This window comes from Somniosus microcephalus, unplaced genomic scaffold (assembly GCF_052327205.1).
Source record: "Somniosus microcephalus isolate GS21.2 unplaced genomic scaffold, FLI_Smic_1.0 unresolved_chr7, whole genome shotgun sequence".
NCBI lineage: Eukaryota > Metazoa > Chordata > Chondrichthyes > Squaliformes > Somniosidae > Somniosus > Somniosus microcephalus.
In genome coordinates this window covers 9,486,021-9,510,208 of record NW_028225185.1, presented here as the reverse complement: position 1 = coordinate 9,510,208, position 24,188 = coordinate 9,486,021, and the positions used below count along the sequence as shown (strand labels likewise).

The 24,188-nt window shown below is 46.8% G+C and overlaps 1 protein-coding gene and 1 gene segment (V, D, J or C); both read left to right on the top strand.

Annotated features, from left to right (window-relative positions):
• The first annotated feature begins 857 nt into the window (after positions 1 to 857).
• LOC147086492 (immunoglobulin lambda-1 light chain-like) lies at positions 858 to 5,474 on the top strand. Its single transcript, XM_085978582.1, has 3 exons — positions 858 to 1,007; positions 1,160 to 1,513; positions 4,813 to 5,474. The coding sequence occupies exons 1-3, from the start codon at positions 959 to 961 to the stop codon at positions 5,139 to 5,141; spliced, it is 732 nt and encodes a 243-aa protein (XP_085834708.1). The 5' UTR covers positions 858 to 958; the 3' UTR covers positions 5,142 to 5,474.
• A 13,888-nt stretch (positions 5,475 to 19,362) lies between these two features.
• Positions 19,363 to 23,177, top strand: LOC147086491 (immunoglobulin lambda constant 6-like). The segment is given in 2 exon segments: positions 19,363 to 19,432; positions 22,517 to 23,177. Coding segments are annotated over 2 exon segments (366 nt in total).
• Positions 23,178 to 24,188: the final 1,011 nt, after the last annotated feature.

Sequence of the window (24,188 nt, the reverse complement as noted above, 5' to 3'; positions counted from 1 at the left end):
AAAACATGAACCCAGATTCAGTGTGGGGAGTTAGGGATTGACTCCAAACAGGGGAAGTGTTCAACATCCCAGAGCCCCAGAAACAACTGACCCCGCCGCTTAATAATTCAACTGGAACAGGGTTTAAAACGGGAGCTGCGCGCATTAATCGGACCCGCAGCAAATTAAAGGCAAGGGGTCATTTTATTAATATTGTGCCGAGTTTTATTTGCCCTCCTGAGTTTTAAAGGGGATGTCTCAGACTATAATAGAACAACTTCTCTTTAATCCGGGGCATGGTGTAAAATGCCGCTTTCTTCCCCTCTTTCTCACTCATCTAATTCGCTCTTTACTCCGCCTCAGGAATATTCTCATCAGAAATGTTTTTACAGACTGAAGCCCAAATCATATTTAACAATTGAAAGACCAATTTTAAAAGGATTGACGAATCCAGCGTTGTCTTGCTGCTGATTTAGAGAAAGGGACGTCAGTCTATTATGAAATATGTATTTTAGGGAAAAGATTATTTTAAAATCTGATGCAGTGTATCAGAGAGTAACAGCGCGTTATCAGAACGATTCCGGCCGAAGTGCATCAGCTGATCCGTATCTCTACAATCCGCCCCTCATTTTTCTGGGGCAGAACACAGATTAAATATTCATTAAACGCAAAAGTCTTCGGATTCTTGGGACCTTCCATTAACAGAAACTCCAACTGGAGTTTAAACATTTTTAAATGAAAGGTTTAAGATTGTAATAATTTAGTCAGACACAAATAGATTTAAATAAAAATCCCGAATTAAAAATCTGCCTCCTTCCTTTTCCTGGCCCCTCCCAGTCATTTGCATACCGGGTAATAAATAGACCCGGAGTCTCGGGTTTGCAGACACTGTAACCGGACCGGGTCCCGGAGTTAACAGGAACAGCGCACGGTTCAGTCGGAATTTTGAGCGGTGGCTTTTGGCGCTTCTCCGGAGGAAATGGCTCCAGCGATGCATCTCCTGTGGGCTCTGCTGATCCATTTAACAGGTGAGAGACGGATGGTTTTAGTCACGATTTTATCCGCAAGTAAACCGGTTCAATACCGAGAATCGGGCGGTTTTCTCTCCGTGTTTATTGACGCATTAACATCCTATTTGCTCCAAGTCTCTGAATGGGTTAATTTTTTTCTTTTACGGAAGGTGTCCTGGCGGCTCCCGTCCTCAATCAATCCCCAATATCCGATCCTGTCTCCGCGGGTCAGACCACCCGGTTACAGTGTGCGATGCAGAACGCGGCTGTGGGCAGCAAGGAGGTGAGCTGGTACCGACAGCGACCCGGGGAAGCTCCGGTCTGGGTGATCTATCACGGTACCGGTGGCACCATCTACCGAGGCACCGGCTTCACGGACCGTTTTCAACCTTCCAGAGACGCCTCCAGTAACAGTTTCATTCTGACCATCGGAACCCTGGTGCCCGGTGACTCCGCCGTCTATTACTGTGCTACGTGGGACTCGGGAATCATCTTCGGACCGGGGACCGTCCTGAGTATAAAGAGTAAGTGACTCTCTCATTCTATCATATTGTTTCAATTATTATTAATTTACAGTCGCTTTCATTCCCGGGCGTCAGAGAAATCTCCATTCAGTGAATTTTGATGTTGGATCTATTTATACCCAAAACATGTTAAACTGGTCAGAATTGGAATTGTTGAAGCGCCTCGGGGAATAATACTGCGCTGAAATGAAGTTTGACACCATTTCCTGCTCCCATTCAATAGGGGAGATGAGGAGAAGTGTTCTTTTTACGCAGCGAGTTGTTGTGATCTGGAACGCGCTGCCTGAAAGGGCGGTGGAAGCAGATTCAATAGTAACTTTCAAAAGGGAATTGGAGAAATACTTTGAAGTTATAAATTAATGTAAATAGTAATGAGGTTTTGATAATTCACATTAGGAAAGATATAACATCCTTGGAGAGGTTGAAGAGGAGATTTACCAAAATGATACCAGGGGTTGAGGGACTTCAGTGATGTGGAGAGGCTGGAGAAGCTGGGATTGTTCTCCTTAGAGCAGAGAAGGTGAAGTGGAGATTTGATCGAGGCTTTCAAAAACATGAATGGTTTGATAGAGTAAATTAGGAGAAGTTGTTTCCACTGGCAGGAGGGTCGGTAACCAGAGGACACAGATTTAAGTTAATTGGCAACAAACTAGAAGGGAGGGAGAAGAATATTCTTTGCCCAGCGAGTTGTTGTGATCTGGAACGCGCTGCCTGAAAGGGCGGTGGAAGCAGATTCAATAGTGACTTTCAAAAGGGAATTGGATAATTAGTGGAAAAGGATTAAAGGATGGCCACGGGAAAAGGGGAGTGGGAATAACTCCTCGATCAGTTCACCCCTGAATCTTCTAAACTCAAGGAAATACAAGCCAAGTTTATGCAACCCGTCCACGTAATTTAACCCGCCAAGCGCCGATATCATTCGGGTGCAGCAAGAGACATAGAGAGAGAGAGAGAGGAAAGTTGTGAGCTACACTGTGAAGTTCTGACAGTGGACACTGAATATGTCCCTATGTTACACTGAGACTTGAACAGGAGACTATTGCAGGGCTGTGGGGAAAGAGCAGGGGAGTGAGACTGATTGGAGAGCTCTTTCAAAGAGCCGGCATTGGCACGCTCGGCCTCCTTCTGTGCTGTGTGATTCTGTGCTATGCCTTACTTCTTCCCTTAGTGTATGTGGAATTAGTAGTATTGCCAGAGTCGGCAGCGCCCGATTTTATAAAGATTGCCCAGAGCCGGCGGGAGAGACCACGGGGGATTCACAACCCATTTACCGTCATTTGCAACTTTCAATGTTGCTGCTGGCTTTATTCCTGTGTTGTATTGTCCCCCTGACCGCAGCCGTCCGGTGCCCGGCTCTGGGCTGGGAGAGAGAGAGGACCCTCCCGAGACCCGCTGTCCCAACACACAACCGGTTGGATCGACTCCCTTTCGCCAGCAACACCGGGACTAGTCGGGATTGTATTCGTTTGCCGGGACCGGTTCTTTCTGAGTTTCGTGCTCCGATATTTAATCTATCTCAGGTCATTATTTGCAATCTCCCCGCTGTTTATAGAGCAGAACCGGCGCTTTACCATGGAGCGGCGCAGTGACAATTACTGACCAGCCCCGTGTGTGTGAGTGAGACGGGGTGATGCTTGTTGAAGGGTACTTTCTCTCCATCTCATTCTCTCGCTGCTGACCCTCTCCCCTCCCCCAGGCTGTGCCTGATGACTCTCCCTGTCCAGTGTCCCCCCGGGGATAGCGCCGATTCTCCTGGGTTGATCTGTCGGGTCCCGCTACCGCCCAGTGTTGAACGGATTGCTCCGGGACCAGCGAGACTGAGCTGACCCCGAGAGAGAAATCAGTTCACCCGCGCGGGGAGGAATCCTTACTTGTCTCTGTAGCGGGAATACTTTACAATCGTTGTTCCCCCTTTCACTAGAAAAAGCGAACAGTGAAAAACCTTCATCAAACCGGGGAAAGAGAAGGCTGTGGGGTGACCGAATAGAGGTCTTTAAAATGATGAAATGTTTTGATAGAGTTGACACAGAGAGAGTGTTTCCACTTGTGGGGAAGAGCAAAACTAAAGACCATCAATATAAGATAGTCACCAAGAAATGCAATAGGGAATTCAGGAGAAATCTCTTTACCCAGAGAGTGGTGAGAATGTGGAACTCGCTACCACAGGGAGTGGTTGAGGAGAATAGTATAGATGCATTTAAAAGGAGGCTAGATAAGCATATGAGGGAGAAGGGAATAGAGGGTTATGCTGATAGAGTTAGATGAGGAAGGATTGGAGGAGTCTCGAGTGGATCATAAACACCGGCATGGACTGGTTATTCCGAATGTCCTGCTTGTGTGTTGTATATTCTGTGTAATTCTGTGTAAACTATTTACAATATTGTTAGACAGAGTCAGTGCATTAATTCCCAGCCCGTGTACAATGTCCTCTCTTTATTCAGTGAACTCTTCAATAGTCGGTAACAGACCCGGCTCAATTATCATCGCCGCAACATTGAAAGCGGATCAGTTTCTAACACGCAATTCTGAAAAAAACGTGAATTGTAAAAAAACCCCCCGAATCTTATAGAATGATGCAGCACAGAAGGAGGCCATTCAGCCCATCGTGCCTGTGGCGGCTCTTTGAAAGGACTGCATCAGTTTGAGATATCAGAACATATGTGGACTCTCGGTGAAAAGCGGGTCACAGCTCCGTGAATTCACCTCTTTAAAGTTAACACTGACCGCATTTTAAGGCAATCAAACCCTTTATTATATTAAAGTAAAAAGGGAAAGAACTGCAATTATAGGAAATTAAATAAAAACAGAAAATGCTGGGACTACACGGCCGGTCGGTCAGTGTGTGTAACGGGAACAGACAGGTTAGTGCGGTTCCGGGGGTGTAACCTGCACCTGAACTGGTCAGTTACTGATCTTTCCGCCTCACACATGCTGACTGACCCGGTCTGTATTTCCAGCATTTTCTATTGTTACTTTACAAGATAGAAAGAAAGAAAGAAAGAAAGAAAGAAAGACTTGTATTTCTCCAGCTCCTTTCACGACCTCGGGACGTCCGAAAGCGCTTTACAGCCAATGAAGTACTTTTGAACCAAGTCACTTTATTAATGTGGGTAACAGAATTGTCAGAGGAGCAGAGGAATTAGAGATTAAAGAATTTATTGGAACTCCTGTATTAATCAGTAATTTATTTTAAAGTGAATATTGTTCGGGGATTCTTTGGTGCCTTTGATTTCAGATCGGAGCGTCCCACTGCTGACGGATTCCATCAACTAATGTATTTTCTCTCCCCCCACACACAGGCAGCGAGGATCGGAGCCCCTCGGTTCTTCTCCTCCCTCCCTCCTCGGAAGAAATCGGCTCGGGATCGGCCACTCTGTCCTGCCTGGTGAGTCGCTTTAAGCCGGGCTTGGTGCGGCTCCGCTGGAGCGTGGATGGCCAAGAGACAGACAGCGGGGTGACGACAGGCGCCGTGTCCCCGGACAGCGATCAAACCTACAGCCTGAGCAGTTACCTGAGAGTCCCCGCCGCCGCCTGGAACAAGGGCTCCAGCTATTCCTGCAGCGTCAGCCACGGCTCCCTGAGCTCGCCTCTTCTCAAGACCATCAGCGCCTCCTCGTGTACCGACTGAGGCGGTGCAAGTTGGCAGTGGAGTTTGATTTTTGCTGGTGTTTAATGTAATGGAACAGATCATTCAATGTGTGCAATCTGCATTTTTGCAATGTAATCGCTGTAGCAATTTCAGTTTATGTCAAACAATCTCAATGTTTAATAATATCAGACGTCAGTGAAATGATTGTCCAGCTTTGTGAGGTGGAGCTTTCGGTACAACTGTCCCCAATATCTTGTGTGTTAACTTTCGCTGTGTGTAGAATGGGGACAGATTCCCCTTTAGTCTGTGATCATATTGTGATTGGGAACTTGTGTAACACAGCTCTTAATAAACATGAAATGCTGTCACGAGCTTAATGTGGTCCGCCTTTACTCAGCACTCAAAGGGACATTGATTGGATTACATAGAATGTACAGCACAAACAGACCATTCAGCCCAACTGGTCCATGCCGGTGTTTATGCTCCACACGAGCCTCCTCCCAAACTATTACATCTCACCCCATCAATATATCCTTCTATTCCTTTGTCCCTCAAGTACTTATCGAGCTTCCCCTTAAATACTTCTCTGCTATTCCAGTCAACTATTGCATGTGGAAGTGAGTTCCACATTCTCAGCACTCTCTGGGTATAAAAGATTGCTGCTGAATTCACTACTGAATTTATTAATTTTAAGGTTATGCCCTATTGTTCTGGACGACCCCAACAGAGGAGCAATGTCTCTCCATCTAACCTATTAATTCCTTACAAAATCCTAAAAACCTCAATGTTAAATCACCGCTTAACATTCTATATTCCAAGGATTACAAGCCTAGTTTTGTAATCTCTCCTCATAATTTGAACCTTGGATCCCTGGTAACAGTCTGGTGAATCTGCGTTGAACTCCCTCCAATTTATCCTTTCTGAGATGCGGTGCCCAGAACCTGTACACAGTGCTCCAGATACTGGATTATTGAAGAAGGGTGGGAGAGATAAACTAGGATTAACATCAGTTGTGGGGGAGTTAATAGTGTCTGTCATTAAGGATAGAGTGACTGCACAATTATGCAAATATGAGCTGATCAGAGGGGGCCAGCGTGGCTTTGTTAAAGGTAAATCATGTCTGACTAATGTAGTTGCGTTTCTTCAGGAGGTCACTAATCAGATAGACAAAGGAGTGTCTATGGATGTTATCTATATGGACTCCCAGAAGGCACTCAATAAGGTTCCACGTTAAAGATTATTGGCCAAGTTGAGACCGCATGGATTTGGGAGAGCCCATTGATCTGGGCTGGAGTTTGGATGGGAAGTAACAGACAGAGAGTCGGGATAATGAGCAGGAACTCAGATTGGCAGGATGCAGAATGTGGTGTTCCCCAGGGATCTGTTCTGAGACCTCAATCTTTCCATCGCATTTATTAATGAGTTGGATGAAGGAATAGAGAGTTGTATATCCAACTTTGCAGGTGGTGTTAAGACAGGAGGCACAGTAACTTGTGTAGATGGGAGCAACAATTTGGAAGGGGATATGTACAGGCAGTGAGTGGAGTGAAATATGACAGATGACACTCAATGTGGGGGAGTATGAGGTAATCCACTGCGGATCTACTCCTGTTCCTGCTGCCTGCGCTCCTAGATCAGCAAGTGAGGATTCTGAATATGTTTAATCATGCATGTGAAATGTCCAGAGAACACTGGACAGAGAGTGTCGCCAATGAGCATGTGCAAGGCTGGTGGGGGGAGGCGGGGGTGCGAGTAGCATGCGTGAGCACCAACGAGCTTACATAGGGGACACAGATTTAAGGTTTTGGTCAAGAAATTCAGGGGGGGATGTGAGAAAAAACGTTTTTACGCAGCGAGTGATGAGGACCTGGAACTCGCTGCCGACGGAAGTGGTGGAAGCGGAGACACTCAATGTTTTCAAGGGGAGACTGGATAGGCACTTGAGGGAAATAAACTTGCAGGGCTACAGGGATAGAGCGGGGGAATGGGACTGACTGGATCGCTCTGCAGACAGCCGGCACGGACTCGATGGGCCGAATGGCCTCCTTCTGTGCGGTTATGACTCTATGACTCTATATTAACCCTGCGTGCGAACGTAATAACCGCACGTACTATGAACGTGCTGACGTACGATCACCGTGCTTACCTTGCATAATTAAACAGCTGTGCTTTGAGTACAATTGAGGTCATTCTGATAGAACAGGAGGTGCTAAGTTTATTGATAAATAACGATTATCAATCTCTCTATCTCTCGAGTCCACCAACATATGAAGGATAAGGATTATTCTGACACCACACATCACGGGGCTGTTTGGTTTCCAAAGCTTCAGCTTCTGTAGATCGGTGCCAAGACCATATGTGTCATTTTGGCGCCCCAGCTTCAAAAGTAAAATTGATCCATTGCAGGCCATTCATTAAAGAGCGCCACGCATCATTCTGGGATTAGATTACGAGAGACATTGCTAAAACTCCGTCTGGTTCCGTTGCTCAATCAAGTATTGAAAGGGGACATCATCCAGGTCGGAAGATCACAGATATTGAATGTATGGTCAGGGTCTTTGGGCTGGACTGTGAACGTGGAACTGGAGGATAGCTACTGGACTACACACGGGGCAGCAAAAGAGGAAAAGATGAACATTTCCCACACAGTATAGTAGGGATGTGTCAAAGACTCCCTGTGGAGACACTTAAACCGAGATTTCCCCTAACTGGGCGTGTCCGTGGCGGGCGAGGTCATTGGCGGGTTGCGGCCTCACTGCTGGCTCAATCCCGCCCTCCGACATGACTTGTCCATGAATTGACTTGTTACTCCCGCCCAGTAAGTTTCCCAGCCAATTGACGGAAGCGGGTCTGATGACGTCATTTGCTGCCGCGTCATCAGCCGGTTTTCTGAAAGGGACCGTGTGCAAATTTACTTTGACATTTGTGCTGTTCGTGTTCTGCAGCATTGAAGTGCTGCAAACATACACAAGCACTTCACAGAGGTGCACGGCTGCACCCAGGCTCTCCCATGACTCCCTCCAGAGCACGTAGGGAGGTTATTTTCCCTTCCAAAGAGACCTCCCCAGTAGACCAAAGTAGCCTGGTTCCACAATGCACAGGAGGACACAAGCAGGGACCAGGCTTCAGTGGCGCAAACCTTTCAGTGGTCTCAGTAGAACACGCAATGTTAATGCAAAGCCACTCTTAACCTTATCCTGCTGTGTCACTCATCACATCCCCATCATCTGTCTTCCCTATCCGACTCCTGCACAGCCTTACTCACACCAACTTAATTTGCACCTCCACCCATCCCACTTTATCTACATTCTCAGTTCCACATCTCATTAGCCAACCCTCACACTCCCCCTCATCCTAGTCCAATGACACCAACTAACAGCACACAAGGGTAGGAACTTGTGTGTTTTAGCCGATTTTCATTTGAAATTTCTGTTCATGCGCTGTCAAACATTGAAATCTTTATTTTCAACACTTTCCGTTCTTGGACCGACTGGTGTTCTCCTTTGAAAGTAGCTTAGTGAGTTGCAGGGAATGGTGAAACATAATCGTACTCCCACCCAGCAATGCTGATGAGTGAGAAATGAATGGCTTGGGCATTACAGGGATGCTTTACGTTGTTAGTGTGGGGTGGTACCAACCTGGCGCATTATGTGGCAGCCATATGGGTGTGAAGTGTTAAATGAAGTAAATCTGGCCACGGTGAGGCCATCCCTGGCATCGCGGGCAGCAATGTGGTCGCGTGCTGATGCCCTCTGCCCTGTGCTGCATGAGCTGATTGTGGAGAAGGTTGGCATTGCTGTTGGTGCTGCTGGTGTTCCTGGTGATGCTGGTGTTGCAGCTGATCGTGCTCAGATTCCGAGGACCAAGGTGAGAGGGTATAAACCGTACCCATGCTGGTGGAATAGATGTCCAGTGAACTATAGACGAGAGAACAATCTGTCAGTGGTGCGAGAGGTTGTTCCAATGAGGTGACGCGAGATAGAGAGTTTGCTCCAAACACTTGCAAACTGCCTAAAGCTCAATCTGCCTTCCAAATGCTTTTGAGCTTGGAAAGTGAACAGCTGTGAGATGGGAGCTTTTATGGCACATTTCCAGATGTCAAGCAATGAGATGATTCCATGACCATTCAATTCCCGCTCAGCTAACGAGACGTGATACCCGAGCTGCATGGACCCCGTTGGTGAGCTTTTAAATTCTAAAGGTGAGCTCATAATGACTGACTTGCCTCCCCTACCACAGCGTGTCAGGACTGCTTAGCGCTGACAGACCCGACATTTTATTAATAATAATAATAATAATAATCAACTTTATTGTCATTGTTAGTGCACAAGTGCAGTACAACGAAATGTAGGCTTGCAGCTCCCGAGAGTGTACATTTAGATTAAGACATTTAAACATTCAACATTCATTTGGCTTATAATACATTAACATAAACATAACCATAATAAAGTGCATTGGCAGATGTGCAGGCTTTAGAATTTATTTGTGGAATTCAGTTGGATGACAGCCCTGGGAAAGAAGCTGTTCCTAAATCTGGTCGTACGGCTGCGAATGCATCTGCAGCGTCTCCCAGATGGCAGGAGGGCGAACAGACTGTGGCTGGGGTGGGTAGGGTCTTTGATGATGGTCTGTGACCTCTGTAAACAGCGTTTCTGGTATATGTGCTCTATGGTCGGTAGCCGGGTGCCGGTAATGCATTGGGCAGTTTTGACTACCCGCTGCAGGGCTTTCCAGTCACAGCGGCTACAGCTGCCATACCATACTGTGATACAGTTCGTCAGGATTCTCTCTACTGTGCAGCGGTAAAAGTTAGAGAGGATGAGGGGTGACAGGTTACATCCCTTCAGCCTCCTTAGGAAATATAGGCGCTGCCTTCTTCACCAGTGAGGAGGTATTGAGGGACCAGGAGATGTCTTCAGTGATGTAGACTCCGAGGAACTTAAAGCTGTCCACCCTTTCCACCACAGCCCCATTGATGTTGATGGGGGTGTGACTTCTGCCTTTAGACTTCCTGAAGTCCACAATGATTTATTTGGTTTTCTTGATGTTAAGGGCCAGGTTGTTATCGGCGCACCACTTCACGAGATGCTGGACCTCCTCCCTGTAGGCTGACTCATCATTGTTGGTGATCTGGCCAACTACCGTGGTATCATCCGCAAACGTGATGATGGTGTTGGAACCATGAACAGCCACACGGTCGTGGGTGAAGAGGGAGTAGAGGAGGGGCCTCAGCACACATCCTTGTGGGGCCCCCGTGTTCAGGGTCGGGGGGGGGTGCAGGTGTGGTTGCCTAATTTGACAGACTGGGGTCTGTTTGTTAGGAAGTCCAGGGTCCAGTTGCAGAGGGAAGTGTTCAGGCCAGGAGTGTGGAGTTTGGTGGCCAGCTTGTTGGGGACGATAGTGTTGAATGCTGAGCTGTAGTCTATGAACAGCATTCTGATGTAGGTCTCTTTACCATCTAAGTGATTTAGTGCAGAGTGTAGAACAGTTGTGATTGCATCCTCCATTGATCTGTTTGCACGATAGGCAAACTGGTGTTGGTCAAGAGAGGTGGGAACACTGGCTTTGATGTGAGCCAGGACCAGTCACTCGAAACACTTCATTATGATGGGTGTGAGTGCGACAGGTCGATAGTCGTTCAGGCACGACACAGCCGTTTGCTTTGGCACAGGAATAATGATAGCAGACTTGAAGCATGTAGGGACTACTGCCTGGGCCAATGACAGATTGAAGATGGCGGTGAAGGCACCAGCCGGCTGATCAGCACATTCCTTGAGTACCCGTCCAGGGACGCTATCCGGTCCAGCAGCCTTTCGTGTGTTCACTCCACGTAGAACACCCCTTACATCGGAGGTCGACAGAGTGAGCAGCTGGTCTTCCGGGGGTGTCAAGACTTTGGTAGCCGGCTTCCTGTTGTCCCTGTCGAAGCGAGCGTAGAAAGGCACGCAATGGCGGGTTGACAGCGAGGCCAGGACCCCGCTGCCATCTCCCCCGTAGATGCCTTAGCGCACCGACAGCACTATGTCAGATTAAACTTCAAATGTACTGTGGCCATGGTCCCTTTAAAGATCCCGGCTCAAAACGCATCATGAATGACGTCACCAGACCCGCTCCATCTGATTGGGCCGGGTAACGCGCTGGGCGGGCTTAATAGGCTCCATTAATGTAAGTTCATTATCCACAGCAGGATGGAGCCAACAGCGGGGTCGTGACCCGCCATGGCCACTGCCCACACTGGACCCGCCCAGGTAAGCAAAGATCTGGCATTGACTCCAAAGCGAAAGGACAATCCAGGAGGTGTGAATCCGGAGGAAGAACTCTCCTGTCACTTAAAGTGCTCCACCTCGAATCCCCCGCACATTTCTGAACATTTCATATTTTAATTGATGGGAACGAATCTGCGTGGATCCCAATTTGTCCCAAGCCCTTCTCTAAACCACTTCGCCTCTCTCTTCACCTTTAAGGAATTCCGTAAAACCTACCTCTTTGAAAAAGCTTTTGGTCACCTGTCCTAATATCTGCTTTTGTGGCTCGGTGTCAAATTTTGTCTGATAATCGCTCCTGTGAAGCGCCTTGGGACGTTTTACTTCGTTAGAGGCGCTGTATAAAAACAAGTTTTTGCTGCTGCTATGTAACCTACATATATTGTTCTTAGAATACTTTATTGAGCTCGCAATTCATTCCTGAACCCAATAGGACCTGGGAACTGTATTGGGGGATTGGATGGGAATAAGATGGGCGGGAGAGGCTGGGTGGGTTACATATAAAAATGAGGTAACCCCACCGGAACACACTGCATAAGCTGCTGCCACCATATTTAAGGTCTGAGGGGGGAAACCTCATTATAATATTTAAATCAGGCTCCCACAGTGCAGTTGGGAGCCTGACTGGAATTTAAAGGCTGCGAGCTGTGTTTCCCAGTGCTCAGGAAACCCGGCATCGAAAGCCCCCTTTAACATTCCCTGCTCTAAGGAGAACAATTCCAGTTTCTCCACATAAGTGAAGTCCCTAATACCTGATACCATTCTAGTAAATCTCCTCTGCACCCACAGCAAGGTCTTGACATCCATCTTAAAGTGTGGGGTGTAGTGTCCGTGTGTAGATAAAGACACTGAAGACAGGAGTTGGTTCATAGGTATTTACTAAGCAAGTCTGGGGGGGGGGGTTCTAAAGGATATACACAATACACAGGCTTATATAGCCCAAGTGGCAATTACTGGCATTACGCACACCTGGGGCTCTTAAAGGCACATACACCACAATTGCTCTTAAAGGCAGATACACCACAATTCCTCCCCTTCTAGCTAACTAGTACATCATATTTTAAGTAATTATTAATTACATGTTATATGCAAAGTAATATACATTGCTGTATTAATTAATTATAAGTTAGTCTCTCAGGAGGCTTCCTGACTCGGTCCGGATAACGCCTCGGGGGTGTAGTAGTTTCTGGTGGTGTAGTAGGTTCTTCTGGCAAGGCTGATTCGGCTTGAAGGCCAGTGTCGGGTTCATCGGGTTCCAGTATCACCGGATCGGAGGTAGATATGGGTATCTCTACCTCATCGTTAGATGTATAGCGTGGTGGTGTAGGTTGTCCCTTTTCGGATGACTTGATGATTTGGTCAGCATGGCGCCTTATTATGCTTTCTCCGATGTCCACGGTATACATCAGTGGTCCTAGTCGTGTGCAGATAGTTCCAGGCTGCCATTTCTCGGTACGGTAGTCCCGGGCCAAAACCGGTTGGCCTATCTGGAAGGCCCTAGTTGGCCTTTCATTCATGCCCTGAAACTGCCGGTTCTCCACGTCCCTTCGGATGTTGGGCTTGACCAAATCCAGCTGGCATCTAAGGTTTCTATTGTAGAACATCATGGCGGGAGTTTGGTTTGTAACCATATGTGTTGCATTCCTATATGCAAATAAGAAGTTATCCACCTTGTGCTGAAGTTTTATGTCTTCATTACCCATGGCCTTTATGGCCTTCTTAAAGGTCAGGACAAACCTTTCAGCCAATCCATTGGTGGCGGGATGGTATGGGGCGGACGTGTAGTGCTTTACCCCATTGTTCTTTAAGAACTTTCTGAATTCTTCAGACACAAATTGCGGTCCATTATCAGAACATATCTGTTCCGGCAGCCCATTCCTGGCAAATATGGTCCTTAATACTGTGATGGTTTTTTCCGTGGTGGTGGAGGACATCTTTATTACTTCCGGCCACTTGGAGTGTGCATCAACTGCGATTAAGAACATTGAGTCCATAAATGGACCAGCAAAGTCGATGTGCACCCTTTGCCAGGGAGATGAGGGCCACTCCCATGGATGTAGAGGGGCCTGTGGCGGAGCATTTTGGACCTTCTGGCATCCTAGGCAGCTCTTGGTCATGTCTTCGTTGTCTCCATCGATACCTGGCCACCATACAAACGCCCTAGCTAGGTTCTTCATTTTCACTCCACCCAGATGCCCCTCGTGAAGCTCCTTTAGCACTTTATCCTGGAGTTTGGGTGGAATCACCACTCTGGATCCACACATCAAGGTTCCTCGGCACACTGACAGCTGTTCTCTTCTTTGCGAGAATGCTGGCAACAGTGGTTCGCCATGTGCTGGCCATCCCTTATTGTTAAATCGTAGACCCGTGAGAGAGTAGGGTCATTTCTTGTCTCCCTTTCAATGGCAGAATTTGTCACTGGTAGACATTCCACTATGGTAGAGTGGAATATCTCTACTGGGTCTACTGTAGGTGCCCCTTCTATCATTGGCAATGGCAGGCGCAATAAACCATCAGCATTCCCATGCTGTTTTGACCCTTTGTATTCAATGTTGTATTGGTGTGCCCCTAGAAAAAGGGACCACCTCTGTAGTCTTTGTGCCGTCATAATGGGGACACCTTTCTTAGGGTTGAATATGGAGATGAGGGGTTGATGGTCAGTCAGCAAGGTAAATTTTTGTCCGTGTAGGTAATGGTTGAATTTCTTCACTCCCCATACCAGGCTGAGTGCTTCCCTGTCTATCTGGGAATAGTTACACTCAGCTGAGTTCAATGAGCGTGACGCAAAAGCTATCGGCCGTTCCGAGCCATCAGGGAATCTATGGGACAATACCGCTCCTATGCCATAAGGGGATGCATCACACGCCAGTCTGATTGGTAGTGATGGGTTGTAATGAGCCAAAACTTTCTCGGATGTGATTAAGTCTTTACTTTTATGGAAGGCACGTTTACAGTCTTCGTTCCATTTCCAAATCACACCTGTGTGTAGAAGATCATTAAGAGGGTGTAGAATAGTTGATAAGTTCGGTAAAAATTTATGATAGTAATTTATTAATCCCAGGAATGACCTTAATTGTGAAACATTTTCAGGTGCTGGGGCTTTTATAACTGCTTCAATTTTTTCAGGTGACTTATGCAACCCTTCCTTATTAATTATGTGGCCACAATATGATATCTGATTTTGGAAAAATTCGCACATGGGGCGATTTGCTCGTAGGCCCCGTTCTTTCAGCCTAGTGAGCACCTGCTCCAAATTGGCAAGGTGCTCGTTGTCGTTTTCTCCTGTTATAAGGATGTCGTCTAGGTAGCACTGAGTCCCCGGAATCCCTTGCAGGACTTGCTCCATAGCTCTTTGCCAGATAGCTGGAGCCGATGCTACTCCAAAAACCAGTCGATTGTACTGGTACAGGCCTTTGTGTGTATTTATTGTGAGATACTTTTTAGAGGTCTCCTCAACCTCCATCTGTAGATATGCCTGTGCCTAGTCAATTTTTGTGAAACGTTTTCCTCCGGATAGTGAGGCGAAAATATCTTCTATCCTCGGAAGAGGATACTGTACTGTGTGAAGGACCGGGTTTACAGTCACCTTAAAGTCCCCACAGATGCGAATTTTTCTCTGTTCCTCAGAGTTATTTTTCAATGCCTTTTTCATGACTGGAACGATGGGTGTTGCCCATTCGCTCCAATCTATTTTGGATAATACGCCTGCCTTTTCCAAATTCTCCAGCTCTGCCTCGACTGCCGGATGTATTGCGTATGGCACTGGTCTTGCCTTAAAATTTTTTGGAATTGCTGCATCTTCCACTTTTATTGAGGCGGTGATGCCTTTCAAGGTTCCTAGTTTCTCTTGAAACACTTCTTTGGCGTTGGCCAAGATGTCTTTTAATCGTTCAGGTATGATGTCATCATTGTTTTTTTCCTTACTGGTCACCGTCAGTGCCTGAATGGAGTGCCAGCCTAAACGTATCTTCCTTATCCATTCACGTCCCAACAACGGTGGACCACCATCTTGTAGAATGTATAAATACAACTTTTGTATTTCTTTGCCGTTGTATACCACAGGCACCTTTATTTTTCCTTTGGGGTATACTTTCTGCCCCGTATATGTTTTTAAGATAATGGATGTGTCTTTTAGAGGTATATGCGAAAATAGCCTCTCGTAATCTCGTCGATTTATTACGGTTAGAGCTGATCCTGTATCTAGCTCCATTTTAACTGCGGACCCTGCTATTATGAGGGTAACCCAAATGGTCTGGTAATCTTCATTGGCAATTACATTATGTAATTTGAGAGAGCTTAGTCTCTTGTTCCCGGAGTCGCTATCGCTCTTCTGGTCTTTGGAGCTACTGTCCATCATCATGTGTACCTTTCTGTGCTTTTCCTTATTGATTCTTTTCCCGTTAGTGGGTTTTTTATTTTCAGATCGGCATACACGTGGAATGTGTCCCATCTTTCCGCATCGCCTGCATGCTTTTTCTTTGAATCAGCAATCCCTCTGGTCATGGTTGGATCTGCCGCAGCGATAACATCTCTCGAAACCCCATGTCATTTCATGGGTGCCGATGTCCTGTTGCCTTTGCTGTATCTTTGCCGCTCCTATTGCACTGAAAGCCTTGTCCAGTGTTAAATCTTTTCCAGAAGATATCTTTTTCTGTGTTTCTACACTTAGTGGATCGCAGATGAATTTGTCTTGCAGAGAATCTGCCAGTCCTGCCTCGAATTGGCAGTGTAGGGTATCAACAATCTCCTCAAAATTCTTGTCCATCGGTTCGGCTGGAGTGATTAAGTTGCGTAACAGCTTGTATGTTTCTGCGCCCATTAGATCCAGAAGCACTGAAGCTTTTTTTTCATCTTCTATTCCATTTGCGGTGCAAAACACCTCCACTCTTTCTACATATGTGGTCCAATCCTCTATCTTGTTATCAAAAACATCAATATTGCCAAAGTTAGGCTCTGTTTCATTATCAAAAGCATCAATATTGCCAGACTTAGGCATTTCAAAAAAGATATGGCGCTTCCCGTGCTTTTATTTCCTCTCTGTAGCAACGATATGGCGCTTCCCGCGCTTTCCCGCCGCTGCTACCGATAACAAGGCTGTTTTACTGTGGTTTCCGTTTATTCACTGTTGGAGACTCGTTCCCGACGGAGGTCTAAACGCTGACCTGCTTGCCGTGCCGGCCGTCTCCCGAGTGCACCCTCCCAGTCCGTTATTGCTTGCCTCCGATTTCGCTGCCTGTCTCAGCTGTAGAGTCCACCGCTGGAGCCCCAGCCTGAAGCCCAGGAAGGATTAGCGCAGTACCTGCCACTAGCTTGGCCAGCTGGTCAAACCACAGTTTCTATTACTTCCTTGAGTCTTCTGGACGCTGGAGGAATCGATGTCCTTGAGGTGCTGCCGAATTGCAGGTAAGTCCGTTTCCACTTCATCGCCACTGTAGTGTCCGTGTGTAGATAAAGACACTGAAGACAGGAGTTGGTTCATAGGTATTTACTAAGCAAGTCTGGGGGGGGGGGGGGTTCTAAAGGATATACACAATACACAGGCTTATATAGCCCAAGTGGCAATTACCGGCATTACGCACACCTGGGGCTCTTAAAGGCACATACACCACAATTGCTCTTAAATGCACATACACCACATGGGGCACAGAATTGAACACAATACTCCAGCTGAGGCCTAACCAGTGTTTATTACAGTTTAGCATAACGCCCTTATTTTGTCCTCTATACCTCTATTTTAACAGCCTTCGAACTAGTCCTGCGACCTTCAACGATTTGTGTACCTGGCCTCCAGGTCTCTCTGTTCCTGCACCCGCTTTACTAACTGAAATTGAGCTATAATCCCTGGCAACATGTTTCCAGAAAGGCGCACTTTACTCGTAATAATTAATAATTCCCCACGTTTCCTTCTTTCCATTTTAATCTCCAGTTTTGATGATTTAGTACATGTCCACTTCCGCATTGCTACATTTCTTCTGCACAATTTATTTCTATATAAGTAGATGAAATGCGTTCAGCTGTATTATGGCATTAGGTATTATGATAAATACTGTAAAAAAATTAATAGCTCCTCTGCATAACACCTAAATATATAACAGTAACTTTTTACGCACGTAATTTGTTTTCTCTAAGTGTCCTCGACTCACTGCAATATGCTGGAGAAATCACCCAGCTTTTATCGGGCGAAGTTGCTCAGTTCTGGTCATGAGTCCTGTTTGCTGTAGTTTATACATGCTCTTTTTAAATAGACCCTGTAGACTGTTTGCTGTCACGTGCTGCTTAAATAGACTCGGTGGGCTGAATAAATACAGTTTGTTTGCTATAAGGTAGACTGTTCGATGTGAATCATGCCTAAAGGCCCGTCCCACCTCCAACAACAACAACAAAAACTTGTATTCATATAGCGCCTTTAATGTAGTAAAACGTCTAAACTGACTTCACAGGAGAGTTATCAACGAAGTTTGACTCCGAGCCACCTAAGGAGATATTAGGGCCGAAGACCAAAACTAGGTCAAAGAGGCAGGTTTTAAGGAGTGACTTAAAGGCAGAAACAGAGGTAGAGAAGCAGAGAGGTGCAGTGAGAGAAGTCCAGAGCTTAGGGCCCAGGCAGCTGAAAGCAGTGCCGCCAATGGCGGAGCGATGCACAAGAACTGTCATTATAAAATTGAGGCGTTACTTAATCGGGAGCCAAAGTATGTCAGCGAGCATAGGGGTGAAGGGACTTGGTGCATGTTTTGGATGGTCTCAATTTACGGAGGGTAGAAAGTGGGAGGCTAGCCAAGAGTGTGTTGGCATAGTGAAGACCAGACATAAAAAGTGTGTGCATGAGGGTTTCAGCAGCTGATGTGTTTCGGCGCGGTGGAGTTGTGCAATGTTATGGAGGTGGAAATAGGCTGTCTTTGCTATGGCACATATATGTGATCAGAAGCTCATCGCGGGGTCAGATATGACACCACGGTTGCCAACAGTCTGTATCAGCCTCAGACAGTTCCCAGGGAGAGGGATGGAGTCGGTGGTGAGGGAAATTTCTGCTGATCCAGTGCTGGTTGTCGGACAAGCAGTGTGACAATTTAGAGACAGTGGTGGAGCCGAGAGAGGTGGTGGTGAGGTAGAGCTGACACAGTGGTGTCAACAGACACGCTGATCTTGGCTATTGCCCAATGTGGAACTACAGTTCCCAAGGTGCAGTGCGCGGTGTGGCCAGTGCTCTGCGATGATTGGTTCTCCAGTCAGCCGTGTCGGTGTCAGCAGTGACAAAGCTCTTGGTCACGGTGCAAGGTTGAGAGAGCAGCTCCAGTCACAGCACCAAAGCCCCTTTAATAATTCTAACAGACCAGAGGAATCAGTGATCAGTTCAAGCGCAGAAACAGAACCAAGCACCTGGGCTTCACCGAAAAGCCCCTTGTCCAGGTGAGAACTAATCCCTGCCCGAATTCAGTGCCGGCTACTCCCGGGGGCGAGAATCCCTCCGGCCGCTCTGTGTGTTTTTCTAAGGAACAGGGGAGTACCTAACTTCACAGTTACACAGTTCAGATATTTATTAAACAAAAAATATAATTCATTTGACGCTAATATCTCGAGACAACCCAATTATTAACAATTTGATGCATTTTTCTTTCGCCCTCAAGTAACTGACACCAACCAGTTTCAATCTGCCTTTTAAAATCATGAACCCAGACTCAGTGTGGGGAGTTAGGGATTGACTCCAAACAGGGGAAGTGTTCAACATCCCAGGGCCCCAGAAACAACTGACCCCGCCGCTTAATAATTCAACTGGAACAGGGTTTAAAACGGGAGCTACGCGTATTAATCGGACCGGCAGCAAGCATGTGTGGTGGTACCGACAGCGACCCGGGGAAGCTCCGGTGTGGGTGATAACCCATTATACCAATGGCAACATCTACCGAGGCACCGGCTTCACGGACCGTTTTCAACCTACCAGAGACGCCTCCAGTAACAGTTACATTCTGACCATCGGAACCCTGGTGCCCAGTGACTCCGCCGTCTATTACTGTGCTACGTGGGACTCGGGAATGATCTTCGGACCGGGGACCGCCCTGAGTATAAAGAGTAAGTGACTCTCTCATTCTATCATTCACATCGTTTCAATTATTATTAATTTACAGTCGCTTTCATTCCCGGGCGCCGGAGAAATCTCCATTCAGTGAATTTTGACGTTAGATCTATTTATACCCAAAACATGTTAAACTGGGCAGAATTGGAATTGTTGAAGCGCCTCGGGGAATAATACTGCGCTGAAATGAAGTTTGACACCATTTCCTGCTCCCATTCAATAGGGGAGATGAGGAGAAGTGTTCTTTTTACGGAGCGAGTTGTTGTGATCTGGAACGCGCTGCCTGAAAGGGCGGTGGAAGCAGATTCAATAGTAACTTTCAAAAGGGAATTGGAGAAACACTTGAAAAGAATAATGCAGGGCTTTGGGGAAAGGACAGGGGAGTGGGAATAATTGGATAGGTCTATTCAAAGAGCCGGCACAAGCACGATGGGCTGCATGTCCTCATAGGAGAACTGATTGATAAAATAGTGACAGAGGGACAAGAGGAGGCCATTCAGCCTCTCGAGCCTGTGTGAAAAAGAGCTTCCCTCCTAAACGGCCCGGCTCTATCTTTAAGTTGATCTCCCCTTGTTCTTGATTCCCCGACCGGAGTAAATCGTTTCTCTGTGTTTACCTGATCGAATCCTTTTTCACATTTTAAACACCCCGGCCTCGTAATTTAACCCTCGAAGCGCCGGTATCATTCGGGTGCGGAAGAGACAGAGAGAGAGAGAGAGAGAGAGAAAGCTGTGAGCTACACTGTGAGGTTCTGACAGTGGACACTGAATATGTCCCTATGTTACACTGAGACTTGAACAGGAGACTATTGCAGGGCTGTGGGGAAAGAGCAGGGGAGTGGGACTGATTGGAGAGCTCTTTCAAACAGCCGGCACTGGCACGATGGGCCGAATGGCCTCCTTCTGTGCTGTGTGATTCTATGCCATGCATTTCTTATTTCTTTGTGTATGTAGAATTATATCTATTGTCCAGAGTGGGCACCGTTCGATTTTAAAGATTGCCCGGAGCCGGCGGGAGAGACCCCGGGGAATCCCAATCCATTTACAGTAATTTGTAACTTTCAATGTTGCTGCTGGTTTTATTCCTGTGGCGTATTGTCCCCCTGACCGCAGCCGTCGGGTGTCCGGCTCTGGGCTGGGAGAGAGAGAGGACCCTCCCGAGACCCGCTGTCCCAGCACACAACCGGTTGGATCGATTCTCTGTCGCCAGAAACACCGGGATTAGTCGGGATTGTATTCGTTTGCCGGGACTGGTTTTATTCTGAATTTCCAGATCCGAAATTTAATCTGTCTGAGCTCATTATTCGCAATTTCCCCGGTGTTTATAGAGCAGAACCGGCGCTTTACCATGGAGCGGCGCAGTGACAATTACTGACCAGCCCCGTGTGTGTGAGTGAGACTGGGTGATGCTTGTTGAAGGGAACTTTCTCTCCATCTCATTCTCCCGCTGCTGACCCTCTCCCCTCCCCCAGGCTGTGTCTGCTGACTCTCCCTGTCCAGTGTCCCCCGGAGATAGCGCCGATTCTCCTAGGTTGATCTGTCGGGTCCCGCTGCCGCCCAGTGTTGAACGGATCGCTCCAGGGACCAGCGAGATTGAGCTGATCCCGAGAGAGAAATCAGTTCACCCGCGCGGGGATGAAACGTACTTGTCTCTGTAGCGAGAAACTTTTACAATCCTTGATCACCCTTTCACTAGAAATATCGAAAAGTGTAAACCCTTCATCAAACCGGGGAAAGAGAACGCTGAGGGGGTGACCGAATAGAGTGATGAAAGGTTTTGATAGAGTAGACACAGAGAGAATGTTTCCACTTGTGGGGAAGAGCAAAATTGGAGGCCATCAGCATAAGATAGTCACCAAGAAATCCAATAGGGAATTCAGGAGGAACTTCTTTACCCAAAGAGTGGTGAGAATGTGGAACTCGCTACCACAGGGAGTGGTTGAGGCGAATAGTATAGATGCATTTAAGGGCAGGGTAGATAAGCATATGAGGGAGAAGGGAATAGAGGGTTATGCTGATAGAGCTAGATGAGGGAGGATAGGAGGAGGCTCGAGTGGATCATAAACACCGGCATGGACTGGTTATTCCGAATGAACTGTTTCTGTGACGTATATTCTGTGTAATTCTGTGTAAACTATTTAAAATATTGTTAGACAGAGTCACGACATTAATTCCCAGCCCGTCTACAATGTCCTCTCTTTATTCAGTGAGCTCTTCAATACCCGGTAACAGACCCGGCTCAATTATCATCGCCGCAACATTTAAAGCCGATCAGTTTCTAACACGCAATTCTGAAAAAAACATGAACTGTAAAAAAAACCTTCCCGACTCTTATCTAATGAGACAGCACGGAAGGAGGCCATTCGGCCCATCGTGCCTGTGGCGGCTTTTTGAAAGGGCTGCATCAGTTTGAGATATCAGAACATATGTGGACTCTCGGTGAAAAGCGGGTCACAGCTCCGTGAATTCACCTCTTTAAAGTTAACACTGACCGCATTTTAAGACAATCAAACGCTTTATTATATTCAAGTAAAATGGGGAAAAAACTGCAATTATAGGAAATTAAATAAAAACAGAAAATGCTGGGACTACACGGCCGGTCGGTCAGTGTCTGTAACGGGAACAGACAGGTTAGCGCGGTTCCGGGGGTGTAACCTGCACCTGAACTGGTCAGTTACTGATCTTTCCGCATCACACATGCTGAATGACCCGGTCTGTATTTCCAGCATTTTCTATTGTTATTTTACAAGTTAGAAAGAAAGAAGGAAAGAAAGAAAGAAGGAAAGGAAGAAAGAAAGAAAGAATTTGCTTTTAAAAATCCCCTTTCACGACCTCAGGAATTCCCAAAGCGCTTTACAGCCAATTAATTATTTTTGAACCAAGTCACGGTTATACTGAAGGCAAACGTATTGGCAGAGGAGCAGAGATCTAAGAATTTACTGGATCCCTGTATTAATCAGTAATTTATTTTAAAGTGAATTTTGTTCTGGGTGTTCTTTGGTGTCTTTCATTTCAGTTCGGAGCGTCCCACTGCTGACGGATTCCATAAACTAATGAATTTTCTCTCCCCCCCACACACAGGCAGCGAGGATCGAAGCCCCTCGGTTCTTCTCCTCCCTCCCTCCTCGGAAGAAATCGGCTCGGGATCGGCCACTCTGTCCTGCCTGGTGAGTCGCTTTAAGCCGGGCTTGGTGCTGCTCCGCTGGAGCGTGGATGGCCAAGAGACAGACAGCGGGGTGACGACAGGCGCCGTGTCCCCGGACAGCGATCAAACCTACAGCCTGAGCAGTTACCTGAGAGTCCCCGCCGCCGCCTGGAACAAGGGCTCCAGCTATTCCTGCAGCGTCAGCCACGTCTCCCTGAGCTCGCCTCTTCTCAAGACCATCAGCGCCTCCTCGTGTTCCGACTGAGGCGGTGCAAGTTGGCAGTGGAGTTTGATTTTTGCTGGTGTTTAATGTAATGAAACAGATCATTCGATGTATGCAATCCGCCTTTTTGGCAATATAATCGCTGTAGCAATTTGAGTTTTTGGCAAAATCCGAATGTTTAATAATATCAGAAGTGACTGAAATGATTGTCCAGCTTTGTGAGATGGAACTTTCTGTACAACTGTTCCCAATATCTTGTGTGTAAACTTTCGCTGTGTGTAGAATGGGGACAGATTTCCCTTTAGTCTGTGGCCATATTGTGATTGGGAACTTGTGTAACACAGCTCTTAATAAACATGAAATGCTGCCACGAGCTTAAAGTGGGCCGTCTTTATTCAGCAATTAAAGGGACATTGAGTGGATTACACAGAATGTACAGCACAAACAGGCCATTAAGCCCAATCAGTCGATGCCGGTGTTTATGCTCCATACGAGCCTCCTCCCAACCTATTTCATCTCAGCCCATCAACATATCCTTCTAGTCCTTTGTCGCTCAAGTACTTATCGAGCTTCCCCTTAAATACTTCTCTGCTATTCCAGTCAACTATTGCATGTGGAAGTGAGTTCCACATTCTCAGCACTCTCTGGGTATAAAAGGTTGCTCCTGAATTCACTACTGAATTTATTAATTTTAAAGTTATGCCCCATTGTTCTGGGCGACCCCCAACAGATAAGTAATGTCTCTCCATCTGCCCTATTAATTCCTTTCAAAATCCTAAAAACCTCAATCAAATCACCGCTTAACATTCTATATTCCAAGGATTACAAGTCTGGTTTTGTAATCTCTCCTCATAATTCAACCCTTGGATCCCTGCTAACATTCTGATATATCTGCGCTGAACTCCTTCCAATATATCCTTTCTGAGATGCAGTGCCCAGAACCTGTACACAGTGCTCCAGATATTGGATTACTTAAGAAGGGTGGGAGAGATAAACCAGATAACTACCGGCCGGTCAGTTTAACGTCAGTTGTGGGGAAGTTAAACTAATCTGCCATTAAGGATAGAGGGACTGATCACTTATGCAAATATGAACTGATCAGGTGGGGGCCAGCATGGCTTTGTTAAAGGTAAATCATGTCTGACTAATGTAGTTGCGTTTCTTCAGGAGGTCACTAATCAGATAGACAAAGGAGTGCCTATGGATGTAATCTATATGGACTCCCAGAAGGCACTCAATAAGGTTCCACGTTAAAGATTATTGGCCAAATTGAGACCGCATGGAATTGGGGGGAGCCTTTTGATCTGGGTTGGAGTTTGTATGGGAAGTAACAGACAGAGAGTCGGGATAATGAGTAGGTGCTCAGATTGGCGGGATGTGAAATG